General features: G+C 41.1%; 1 protein-coding gene across 4 annotated transcripts in view; it reads left to right on the top strand.

The window, feature by feature from the left end:
* Tpst (tyrosylprotein sulfotransferase) overlaps positions 1 to 13,701 on the top strand; it is a 292,529-nt gene that overhangs the window by 273,307 nt on the left and 5,521 nt on the right. For all 4 annotated transcript variants that reach the window (XM_031988631.2, XM_076371966.1, XM_076371965.1 and 1 more), the window contains 2 exons: positions 13,227 to 13,360; positions 13,500 to 13,608. In XM_031988631.2, the coding sequence (XP_031844491.1) occupies positions 13,227 to 13,360; positions 13,500 to 13,608 (243 nt within the window). The remainder of the gene's footprint in view (positions 1 to 13,226; positions 13,361 to 13,499; positions 13,609 to 13,701) is intronic.

Raw genomic sequence — 13,701 nt, 5'->3', positions numbered from 1 at the left:
TTATTATTTGTAATATTGAAAGATGACATCGTTATACGTTCCATAGAATTTAAAATTCTTCCTTCTGCATTCGGTGTTGCTAAGAATCTATTTTCACAAACACTTTCCCACATTTGACATGAATTTTTGTTTCTTCGGTGCTTTGTAAATGTTTTCAAGTTGATAAATATTATAAGTGTTTTCAGTTACACCTACAGAATTCTCAATTGAACGTTTCTTGCAACGATCAGAAGAATCTCCATTGTTTCAGATCTTTAGAATTTTCCTTCGGATCTCCATTTTCTTCGATCCAGCACTTCTATCCGACTACATCTCTAGAAACATTAGTGTCTCTCAATTCAAACAGTCATCGAAGGTGACTCGAAACATTTAATTCTGTATGTTCAGCTCGTTCAAGAAGCAAACACTCGAAGTCCCAAGAAACGCTTCAAAAACCGCAAACTGCTTCCTCTTCCAATACTGATTGTCCCACTTTTTCCACAGTTTCCGCGACGGTCTATCCGAAGAGAGAATCTTCTTCGTTCTATTCCGAACGTTGCTTGGAAGGGACGTGCCACTTGTAAATCATGATTCTCCGCGGCGGAACTCCCTATAAATCACCGAAATCTCTTCTAAAATATTCCGAAAGGTAGTTCCTCGCTTTACGGAGAATATTTTCTTCTCGATCCACGGAACCTCCTTGTTCTTAACGTTCCCCTCTCTCTGAACCTGTTATTCAACCAACAACTATTGGACAAATCAGCGGATCAACTGAGAATTGAATATTTACGCAAACAAGGAGTCATTCGTCGGAAATATTCATCCGAGCCACTCAACATTCCACTTCATCCCTTTCGTTTCGCCAAGTTTTCGACCTGTCCTCCAAAGGAACTGCGAGATCAAGGAATATTCAGGCAGAATTTTCATTTGTCGGTACTCTCGCGAAAATATGCGAGTCTGTCTTCTTTGACAGCGCTCGCGTGTCGTTCTGCATACGAGGAGACGTGAAGAGGCCGCGGTACGAAGAACTATCTATAGCGATATATTTCTTCAACCCCTTGGCGTACTATTTACTGTCGTTACTAAGCTCGTGTAATATTTTACTATCGATTATTTGTAAGAAATACAACGAAATTTTCCATTCTACTTCAGGTGGAAGTTTCATTTGAAGATACGTTCCACTGACCGCGCGCCATTTTGTCGGTAGCTGAGATTAACCCCTTGGCGTACTATTTACTTTCGTTACTAAGCTCGTGTGATATTTTACTATCGACAATTTGTAAGAAATACAACGAAATTTTCCATTCTACTTCAGGTGGAAGTTTCATTTGAAGATACGTTCCACTGACTGCGCGCCATTTTGTCGGTAGCTGAGATTAACCCCGTGACGTACTATTTACTGTCGTTACTAAGCTCGTGTGATATTTTACTATCGACAATTTGTAAGAAATACAACGAAATTTGCCATTCAAATAAAATTTCAAATGAATATTCAAATAAAATAACTTTCCTTCTTAATTTATATATGTTTTCTTATTAATCAGTTTCAAGAAACATCGTCTATCTCTTCGGAGAACAGTGAATATTTCTAGTGAAAAGCTTTCGAGTGCAAAGGGTTAAAAATATTTTGTTAAAATTAACGTGTACCATATGCGGTAGCCGTGGCGCTGAACGTATTAAAGACGCTGAATCGATTAATCGAGAATTATCCCTTTGCCAGTAGTTCGGCCGAGATTGCGTCGAAATTGAATCGTCAACTTTTCCGTAAACACGGCCCCGTGTCTCGGCCTCTGACAAAAGTCTGCTAGAACGGAGACGAACAAAGAGATTACAGTCAAAGGGTGGGTCGGTATTAAAAGCCTCGCGGACATATTAAACCTTGACGTAAATCCTATGGATCATACGCCGGGGGGCGCGACGTTAAAGGGTGCACGGCCGTCCGTGCGCGATCCGTACGGCAAACAGTGTCCTGGTCTTATGAAAATGCCACGGGGAAACTTGTACGTTTCCGACGAAAATATTGTCGTAGCCGGATATGGGTATTCCCCGGCAGATTTCCGTGTTAATATTTATTTACACTGAAACGATAACTTTTCAATAGAATTGTCTAGAATCCCACGCGTCCATTTACACTGAGACGCTAACTTTTCAATAGAATTGTCTAGAAATCTATTGTGATATTGATAACTGTCCAAGAATCTGCAGTTTTCATTGAAGAATAAGAAAATTGCAGTTTCAGTGTTTCGCAGATTCGTTGATATTTCAAGCATCATGGGAAACATGGTAGAATATTAACCCTTTGCACGAGAGCCGCCTTTCACTCGCCATTTGATTGAACCCAACGAAATTATAAAATTGAAAATTCAATATTAAATTTTCTATAATCTACCAACACATGGAACATCGAAATAGAATAGTTTCGTCGCTTAATTTATGCAAGGTATTGTTTTATATTAATTGTAAAAAATTAACGCCTTTCACTCGCCATTTGATTGAACCCAACGAAATTATAAAATTGAAAATTCTGTATTAAATTTTTTATAATCTACCAACACATGGAACATCGAAATAAAATAGCTTCGTCGCTTAATTTATGCAAGGTATTGTTTTATATTGATTGTAAAAATACCATTGATGTTTCACCAGAAAATAAGGAACATTTGTTGCTAATTTTCAGAAAATTGAATTGCACTGGCGATTCTCAGCGAGATCAATTTATATTGCCATACATACAAAAACTCAGATATCAATATTGTCATGCGATATATTTTAAATAGATAATCAATTTGAATCAAATTTCATATTTTTCTAAGTACTATAGTAACTAGCAAAATTGCATACCTAACTGTCTTCACATAAAAACGAGATTTCTCGTTGCCAGTACGATGTGCTAAGAAATCTATTATTTCAATATTTCTCAAATTGATGCATTACACGCAGTATATCAAATATCAAATTATAGTTTTCACGTGCCAAATCCAGTGACTCACTCATCTCCCGAGTTAATATTTTATTTAGAAAATCAATACAGTTCATAAGTAGAATATAACCGAAATTTCCGTGGCATGGAACGCGACGACGGTCGAGTCTTTCATAATGTAGATCATTAACGAACGAATTCCATGGGAATCGTTTCGGAGAGACGAGAGGAGCGTTGTCCGAGTGAATTGAAATTCGACAAAGATAGAATAGATAAGAGTAACGAATAAATGCCCGGCTCGATAGCGGATAATTACGGGCCGGCTGAATAACCCGGAAAGCCGGAATAACAAGAATACATTCGGTTAATTATCACGGATAAATACTTACCCGAAACAATCCGAACAACGGCCGACTCCGCATTCTAGATCCCCGACAATCATTCCCAACGAGTTCGCAGCGTGCTCGCGGGCTTCGACGCGGTAGCTAGTATTTATTTGCTCGAGACTGCTCGGCTTTTACCGGAAAGCTTTATCGTTACCAACACCGGGGAACGATACCCGCGCATCGAACACAAACGGAACCGCTGAATGGTAATGCGGAGCATCGCCGACGGTCAATTGTTATCGGAAGAAATTCATTACGGGATGAAAACCGCGGGAACACGTCGGGCGAAGTTCATATTTCACAGTTTCTCATTGAAAGGAACGTAAATCGTGACTGAGCACGGCATCGCGTTCGAAGAAAAAGTATTATTCGCGTTAGATTCACGGACGTGGTTCTAGAAAACGTGTTTGTATAGATCGCGGAAAGTTTCATTGGTTTATTCAGTCTCGATATCGTTCCTAGAATATTATAGAATGTTACTATACTTTAGCAAAACCTTCAACATATGAAGCTAAATTATATATCGATTGCTTAATCAATAGAAAAAGAGAAAACCACGTGCTGATCTCTTGTTCACGACTTAGTCTTCCAAATCTAAACTTTTCATCTTACCGAAATGCCGACATCCGTCCGCAAAGAGTGAATCTAACATTTTAGATACGTACAACACGAATCCAAAGTAAAATTACATCGAATTCCTTATTCTTTCTCGTATATTACAAACTTCGGTTTGATTGATGTTCGAAGATATATCAATATAATCACCTGCTCGCGTTTTTAGTAGCTGAAATTTAGCTGGCGTAGTGTGTTAACCCTTTGCGTCCGAAGTGCTCTTGGTTTCTCAGTTTGAGGTTCACGTCGACGTTAGTTCATTCAATTACAGCTTAATATGACGCATTTATTTGTTCAAGAATATTTGGGAGTCATTGAAATGTTACCTTTAAATGGTACAATTGTGATACTACAAATAAATATAGAAAAAATGGTTGCAATAAAACAGAATGTCGAGTCTGACTGGACATAGGACTGCTAAGGGTTAACATTATTTCTACGGGAACCGTTAAAAGACACCGGAATTTTTCGCTTAAAATTCTTTTCATAAGTTAGTCGTGTACTCTGAACGAGCTGTTCGACGTTCTCAGTGACGATTATAAAATTAACTACAAGAAACGTCTACGTTTGGCCACCGTGTGTGTCGCTAAATTTGAATGCAAACATTTCAAGAGTAACGACAGCTTCGAACTGAACCGAAGAACGCAATAACGCGAATTGGAGCAGGATATTCAATCAGCAATAAAAATATCCGTATCGCACTATGAAATATTTTCGCGGGAATACGTGAAATAATCCCCATTTTCCGTTCCGCCGCTGATCAAATAAATTTTCCCAATTTCAGTGTTATCGCTTCCATCGGCGCAATTCTATTCATGCCCCTGATAACGCTAAAATCTCTATTGCTCTTAATATTATAACAGATTGAAAACTTAATCTATATTTCCATCGATTCACACCGAACAAAAATAGTCTCGATTATTTCGGAGTCTTCCACGTTTCGAGTATAATATTACTCGAACGTACGAACATTTTATTACAACCGACGAGATCGACGATACTGTTAACCCTTTGCTCGAGAGGTGACTCTTAGACTCGAGTTGATACAGCAAAACTATGAAATAGAATATTTAGTAGTTGAAATAAACTTTGTATTACTATGTGAAATATTTAACTAAAAAATAGAAAATGTTTCAACCTCATAGTTTCGCTGTATCGAATCTAAGAGCCACTTCTCGAGTAAAGGGTTAATACACTATCACTTCGAATTTAATTTAACGATAATTCACAGATAAATTCAGCGTCGAAGCTATTTTTTGAAATATTTTCTATAGCAATACAAAGTTTCATTTAAAATACTAAGTATTTAATAAGATAGCTTTGTAAATTCATAGAATACTATTATTCTACTCTCATTGAATACTAAATATTCAATAAGATAGCTTTGTCGCTGAACTTATCCGTGAATTATCGTGAAATTAGTATCAATGTCGCCTGTATCCCATCGAAAAATGTCGAATATTTCCAGTGATAAACTTTCGAGTGCAAAGGGTTAACGCAGAAATGTCCGTGGTCCAGAAACAGTGATTCTATTGAATAATTCTCGAAGAATACGGTACACAGGAGAGACGGTGCATTTCGAATGTTTCGTAACTGGCAGATTCGCGGAGCTCCTCTTACATAATCTTCCCAGAGTTAAGCTGGATGCCTGCCGGTCTCAATCTCTCGCTTCCATAAAATATGCTCCTATTTCAAGAATAAAGACGCGTCGTTTCTCTCGCGTCCGTGATTCTTCGCTCGGCGAGAGACATCGTCCGCGTCGAACGACGAAAATGGGACGGAGCGAGAATAAACTGCGCCCGCCAATTAGAAATCCGCAAATATTCGTCTTCCGTATCGACGGAAAAACTTCCCAGGCTTTTTGCCTCTTTAAAGCGACTGTAGAAAAATTCGTTCATCGAAACGCGACGCTTCAACAATGAAAAATATCGAGTACGCTTCGTGCGCTCGTGAAACAATTCGCGGAAAAACAATGGTTCCTCTCGATATCCATTACGCTTTCGAATTATTCCATCAAACGGATTCCCGGGAACATCGATGTCTCAATGAAAAAACAACATGATAGGAGATTAATTACCAGATTATACACTTTACACTTTTATCCTCGTTTCCGCAGCAATTTCCGCTTGAAACCAGTGTCACGAGCAACTCGAAATGTTAGCTGTAAAAATACTAGCTCGTTAATCTACAGTGGCGTTCGAAAGTTCTCGGCTAGATCGTTTTCGGAGCTTTCCTTAGGGAACAGGTTCACAGTGAATATTTGAATGAGCTGCAAAAATAGAAAAATTGCAACTTCGGTTCTCCGAGAGTTAAAATGCGCAGTTTCAACAAGTTTCTATGTAGAATTAAACGCGTAATAATGTGGCTTATAAATTTGAATGTTATACCATCAAGTCATTTGGCAGCACGATGAAGGCGAATGCAAAGAAATCACCATCACTTTATATTTCTCAATGCTGTGGCAATTAGCGAAGTTGCATAGCTAAGTGTCTACATAAAAACGAGATTTCTCGTTACCAGTGCGCAACGTGTTAACAATTTTCAGTGATGTCAACTTATACCACTATACATAGAAAAACTCAGATATTATGTAATATATTTTAAATAATCAATTCGAATGAAACTGTATATTTTCAATGCTCTGGTAATTAGCAAAGTCGCATAGCTTCTTCACGTAAAAACGAGATTTCTCGTTATCAATGCGCAAAGTGCACAGATATTTATTTATCTCAGTGTTCCATCCTTCTCGTATTTACATGAAAACGATACCGTTCGTATCACGGCGCGAGGAGAATAGAAAAATGAGAAGTTCCCGAAGTTTCCGGGCGATATTTCAAGTTCACTTCATCTCGCCCGGGTATCTTAATATTTTCAAGCCGCGGTATATAGGTTACGGGATCCGCGTCGTATACCCTCTCCATCATCCCGTAGCGGTTGTTCCCTTTTTTAATAAAGTTTATTAGATCACCGCGGAGCTCGGCGCATTTATAGCGTATAAAAGTCTCCAAATATGTCCGGGGCGAAAACTTCCGTGCGATGGAACGCGGCTCGATCTTATTTCCAACCGGCCGAGATCCGTTCGCGAACGGAGTTACGAATTCAAACGTGGAAAATCCACCCATGGAAACGCCATGAGCATCCGCGGGCCATTCATTATCGGCTACGCGCGATATTTTGGTATCCTTTAATCCACTCGCATCGGAAACACCGAGCGTAGTTGCTCGCAATGGCCAACTAATGAGATAAACGACCCCGTTCCCGCTGTTGTCCAGTCGCGTTTCATTTTTGAAATGTTGCAAATTACGTGTTCGAAGTGGACAATGCGTGGATGAAAATGTTGTTCATTTTGGATGCATACAGAAGTGAATTCCGTTTCGTTTGACAAACGGAAACTTGTAATCACGTTTCTGTCGCATTTTTATCGACGTATGAATGCAAAATGTACCTTTGAGAGAAAGGGAATTATGTGAAGTATTTCTTTCTTTCACTTCTTTGTGTATTACGAAAAATGAACAGTTGAAACTTAGGATCGACATTTTGCTCCTTAGATTTCTTATTGATCGGCTTTGATATTGGTAAAGGAATTGTAAACCTTAGAAACCTTCGTGTTATAAGCAAAGAACTAAAAATGGTTGTCGTTTCTCAGTTTTTAGCTTGTAACACAAATTGTTTATCAGTTCTTTAACAATCTCTTTTACTGATATCGAAGCTTGATGTCTATTAACAAGAAATCCATGAGGAATAATTTCCATTCGCAAGTTTCTAGCTTCTCGCCCCAGAATTTGAGATCCAACTTTCCATTCCTCAGTTTTTTACTTACAAGACGAAGATTTCGATTTTTTGTTCTGTTCTATCGAAGCTGAACATGTACAAATTTCTAAACAAAAACTCATTCTAACTTCTAACACTTGTTCCTGGGGAAGTTGATATTCGTTCATTTAGATTTTGGAAATTGTAGATGTAGAAATAGACGATCAGGACTGATATCCGTGTAACTGGATCAACGAAAACCGATTGAAACGTTTGCCAAATAATGTTTATAAAATTCAATCTGCGTCAAATTGACGCGTTCCGTGAACCTAGTGTTAACCGGTAATTTATCGCTCGATCGTGAAATTCAATCGCGTGTAAGCCTGTTTTCCGCCTGCAGTCCGCGTGAATCTTTAATAAACAACAATCCCAAGGTATTCGCGGCTCACAACCGGTGCGAACGAACGTTCCCGTTCTGCGGGCATCGGATTATTAACAAATCTCCGGCGTTTTGTTCATTTATCGGCGAGACCTGTCGCAATTACGCGCGCCGATCGTAAATGCCGATTGTGCCGGCGATTGTTAACGCCCGCGTCGCTGGAATTTTAATCGCGCCGCTAATTAAACCGTTCCGCGGTGAACTTTATTGTTCGCCGCGTCGCGTTCGAGCGGCACGCGTCGTTCGCGATAAAAGACGAGTAAACTGTGACGACTGCTTATCAAATGAAACGCGGACAAAGGGGAACAAAGGAGAAGAGCCGTGTCACCGGTGCGCGAGTCGCTCAGACGAAAATGCGGTTAACACGTCGCATCCAGTTTAATCCTGAGGAAACTGAGCTGTATAGCTAGCAATTTACAATGAGATTAACTGACGTCGCTGTACGCGGAAGAATTCTAATATATTTTAAACGAATAATTGGTTCCGATCAAATTTCGTATTGTTTTAAGGAAGCGGTCAGTAAAGTTCCAAACGCTGGTATTCTAAGTTGATTTATTCGCCTTCTAATTCTTTATTATTTATCACCTGTTTATATACGCAATAGAAGAACGATTTAACTATTTAGAATTCCCTTATGTGAAAATATAAAAGCGTCGATTGTGGAAGTAGAAAACGCGATCGCGCTGCTTGGCATTTTTCGATCGGCTTGTCGCGAAGATCTGACATTCGAGCGATTAAAGGATTTATTCATGTCGTTATTTTTTCTCGGGCGGTCTTTCTTCTGCAGCATCTGAACATGTTGTACAATAATTTCAAAAGTGATTTATTGAGAAATATTAATTTTCTCGATTTGCGTTTCCTTTCTTGCTGAACAAACGAGTTACAACTGTTTCCAGAGCTCGTCAATTCTGTGGTTCGCCTTTTCGTCTCGGTTCCCGTATCGAAGCGCGGATCCTCCCACGAGATCGCGTCGTCTACTCTCAATTAACCGTTAATTAACCGTGGCGGTGCGTCTGACAGTCGGATAAACGAGGCAGTCGTCGCCGAGCGATAGTTAAGTTTATTAACCGTGTAAGTGCGCGTTCCGTAATTCATTTCTTCGTGTTCCATCTCGAAGCCTCGTACTTCGTGATTAACGTTCATTAATATTTTTCCACTGTGTATTAGTTATCGCTGTGCTATTCGTTCCGTTGCACGAAGCTTGTACATCTTCTCTGTCCGAGTGAATATTAGATAATTAGTCGATGAGCTTCGTTGGAAAGCGATTGATCGATCGATTGACAGAATTGTATATTTTGCGGGATGCAAATGGAACTGTTTGTAAAACCTGCTCGTGGCATGGCGAATTGTTTTATTCGTGAACTGTAATCGTTACACGAGGAACTTCTAGCTCCAATTTACTCCGCCGTGTTTTGTATTAATAGTTTCATCCTGTTCCAACTAATTGTGTACAAACAAGTTTTTTCCCGGAATAAGTGGCGTTGATTCGCGCACGACCGAGCTTCGCTGCCGGAAGGGTATTTCATTCCGAAAATTTCATATCCTACAACGTGAATCATGTAAATGGGATTACGGGGACGGAATTATTTACGGGTATACGAATAACCGTTTAAAACGCGGCAAGTTATTGCATTTGTAAAGCGTAATTATTAATCTACTGGATTTCACGCGTCCGCAGCATACGAAAATCTTCGAAGAATTACGAAGCAGGAATATCAGTAAAATTCGATGCAATGTTGCTTCTCGTTTATTGAAACGATTCGCGGGAAGACATTGAAACCTGCACGTCGATTCCTTGAAAAATGCTTCTACAAACGCGTATCGTTGCAAACCACGATGGTTCAATGACAAAACAGCTACAGTCTAACGCACACCCCGCGAAACGCCGGAAAAAATGGTGAGAACGTTGAACAATACGTCGCACGTACACGAAATAAATTCACGCGACAATGTTCCGTTGCGCATAGCATCGAATAAATCGTATTTAACATCACGTATTCCAAATAAATTCATATCCGCCACCGTAGCCCATATAAATATATATAATATATATTTATATTCATTTCATACAGCGCACTCTAGATCTTCATTATTCATTCGTTCCGACGGAACAACGCGAACGGGAGGAAAGAACCGTTCCGAGCCGCGATTTCTCGCGGACCGGTAAATATCAAAGTTATTTTCGCGTCTTCCTCCCGCGTATTCCCGTAAACATTCGCGCGCGAGGAATCATCCCGCAGCCAGTCATCCCAGGAACACATTCCTCGGCGGCCGAAACGTCGCGACCGGCTAATTAGCGGGTTAATTACCGGTTTTTATTAAAACCGTTCCCGCTCTCCATAGAATTTCGGCGGCGGATTTACTTTTTCCCGGGCGCCTGGAGGACCGGGGTGGACACACGCGTTATTTTCCCCGTGCACGGGGGGAGGATGAAAAAAAATGCTGATTACGAGACGCGGTTTTTTCGCCGACGAACACGTAGTACGTGCGAACCGGAGAAATTTGTGTTCCGGGCGTGCGCGCAGGCTCCGCGTCGTGAAAATTATATGCCGGTAATTCGCTCGCAATTTATGCGCCACGCTAATGAATCGTGACCGTCGACGTTTATTAATAATCATGCGAGCCGCATCGGCGCGAGCTCGATCGAGCCTCCCGTGTATCTCCCCTCCGCCGCGGCGGGATCGCTGCGGTTAATTAAACGATTCGCGACCATGGTTATAACGAGCCTTTAACTTTATACCCGTGTTGTTCCGGCAACCCTTTCGGACCCGTTGCCGTGCCCCGACGTTCGATTTTGCGCCGATATACGTGTCGCCGACGCGGTTCAGCCCGGAAAGCAGAAATTGAGGAAATTAACGTTCTGGCTTGTGAAATGATTATGCAACGAAGTCGGAAGCTATACGGGGAAGAGCTTTCTGTCCTGGGAGGAACGACGGAGTAAATCCTTTGGTGACTGGAAAGAATATTGTTTCAGTCGCTCAGAAGCCAACGGGGAGAAAAGAAATTGAGAAAGATTGAGAAAGATTGAGATACGCGTTTCTTTTAATGCAAAAATTTGAGTGTCTTCGATTCATGGTGAGAAATGTGAACAGTCAATAGCAGTACGAATGGCTGCTAATGTGGAACACCTAGGTAATTCGTAAAGGATATTGATTTTTACCGCGGGAAATGAATATTTGTGGAATTCGGAAGGGCAAATAAACGAATTTTTGCGGAGGGTTAAATTGAACGATGCATCGTGGAAATCGTTCGCCGCGTTCGAAACGAATGCAATTAATATGGTACGCTTTTCCGACGCAAACACGCGCGTTCTTGTTTGCGGATTTCACCGGTGCATCCCCTGAGAGATTTCCCTCGTTTCTCGAGTCATAATACGCGGCATGCGCCTTCTATTTATCTTCAGACCTCCACTTACTCGCTCTCCGTAGACTTCCTTCTCCCCTGGCAGCGATAAGAAATAAATATTCCCCCATACCGAGTAAAACATCGCCGAGTGTTCACGGAGATAACCGCACTTCAATTCATACTGTTCCCCGTGCTATTAATGAAAACATTTTTCACGCCCTACGCGCGAGGAATACTTTAACGGACCTTTAGCTGGGTCGATCGAGTGGTTCCAGTGAACAGCTGGCATTTAGCTACACTTGTTCGGCTTATATAGGGCATAACATTGTTGAAAATTCAGTTATTAGAAACTTTTCCTCGCTTCATCTTATAATTTCATCCTTGAATCTTAATTTTCTTTGGAACAGAAATTCCAGTTTCTCTTAAACAAATAGAAAGTAGGTATAATAAAATGATTTGTATTGGTCAAATCAGTACATTTTTATAGGAGTAACATGATATTCTGAAATGCAATCGTAATCTCGTTTCGAATATTAGCAGCAACCACTATTGCATCAATATGGATAGCATATTTCTAGCTTCAAATTAAATCAATACTTTGATTAACAAGGTCCAGTATATTCTCGAAATGTTCATTAACTAATGTATAAAACTTTGAATTAATGCATTTAATAATATCCTTTAAGAAGAGATCTGAATATCGTATTATTCTGCTCCTGTTGCGGCGGAGACGCATGGCGGGCCAGACGCCATTTGTACGCACTAATGGCGCCACTTTCGAACGCGTAATACGAGCAGCTCTGTTTACGCGTGCCGGAGTCCACAAATAAATCGATCCACGAGACACTGGGAGCGATCAAATGGGATAAGAAACACGAGTCCGGGTACGCAGAATTCGAAACGAAGCTTAAACGAAACGTAATTGCTTGAAAATTGTTTAAACTTCAGATTAGAGCAGCGAATACCCGTGTGAATACGAATTTCGCGACATCGATCCCGGTTCGTCCGTGTCGATAAAGTATGATGTTCATTAGCCGAAACGGATCGAAAGTAGCCGTCAATCGACATTTAATTAACGAATGCAAAGAGAAGTGTACGGACCCGGCAATTTCTTAAGAAACGTTCAACAAGCTGTTGCCTTGCCCGCCGCTGCTCAAGAGGCTCCGAGCCTCCTCAGTGTTCCGCCATCGCTGATTCGCGTAATCATTAAAGCGGGCTGCGAATGAAATTTCTATGGAGTCTTCGTCTCTCTTCGCTCCTCCGGAACGTGTTTCCCGCGCGACGCAATTACTGTCAATAATAGATCGCTGCTATTATTGGAATTCTATGATAAAGTTCGACGAAGGGTGAGGATGAAAGCGGAACGCAGGACAATTGCGGGTCGGCAAATGACACGATCACAATTGTAACATTGTGAAAGCATTCGGTAATAAATGTAATGTCGCAATTTGCACTTGTACGAGGTGCTCGGCGTTATAAACTTTTCCGAAATATCGACAATCGCTTGCAATGTTTAAAAACTTGCAATCTTTACACGTAACGATCGATCAATCTTTCTTTATATCTTCAACCGTATTAACACCTACCCTATGATCCGATATTATAATAATATACTCCTATATTAATACGAAATATGCGTTGCCAGCGACACAAGGGAATACCGAATATACCCGAAAATATTTGTTACTACCCGATCGAATTTAACACAGACGTCCCCATCGAATACTCCCTCCCCGCTTTGCACGATAATGCTGCCAACCCGTCGTTAACATTCCCGATTATTTTTTCATTGCAGAAATACGTGATGGGTCCGTTCGATCACAAGAGGTACACGTACGATCGCTATATGCCGTTAATTTTCATCGGCGGCGTGCCGCGCTCAGGCACCACCCTGGTGCGCGCCATGCTGGATGCACATCCCGATGTCAGGTGAGCCCCCTATTCACGGGACAAATTGCCAATTAACGCCCGATACGATTGGCGTCGAGTGCACTTGATCACTGCCCGCGTCAAAGACCGGCCGACGAGTAGCCGGATGTTGACTCGCGAATCGTTTTTCCCGTGACAGGTGCGGCCAAGAGACCAGGGTGATACCGAGGATCCTGCAGATGAGGATGCACTGGCTGAAATCAGAGAGGGAGAACCTGCGGCTGTCGGAGGCGGGGATTTCGAAGGAAGTGAGTACCGCGGAACTGTACACTGTGGCCCCTCTTATCAAAGAGCTCTAAAAACTCCCACACACGTGGAGAACCTACGGTGATGCTTGCATC

This window comes from Nomia melanderi, chromosome 11, assembly GCF_051020985.1.
Source record: "Nomia melanderi isolate GNS246 chromosome 11, iyNomMela1, whole genome shotgun sequence".
NCBI lineage: Eukaryota > Metazoa > Arthropoda > Insecta > Hymenoptera > Halictidae > Nomia > Nomia melanderi.
This window is presented reverse-complemented; position numbering and strand designations above follow the sequence as displayed.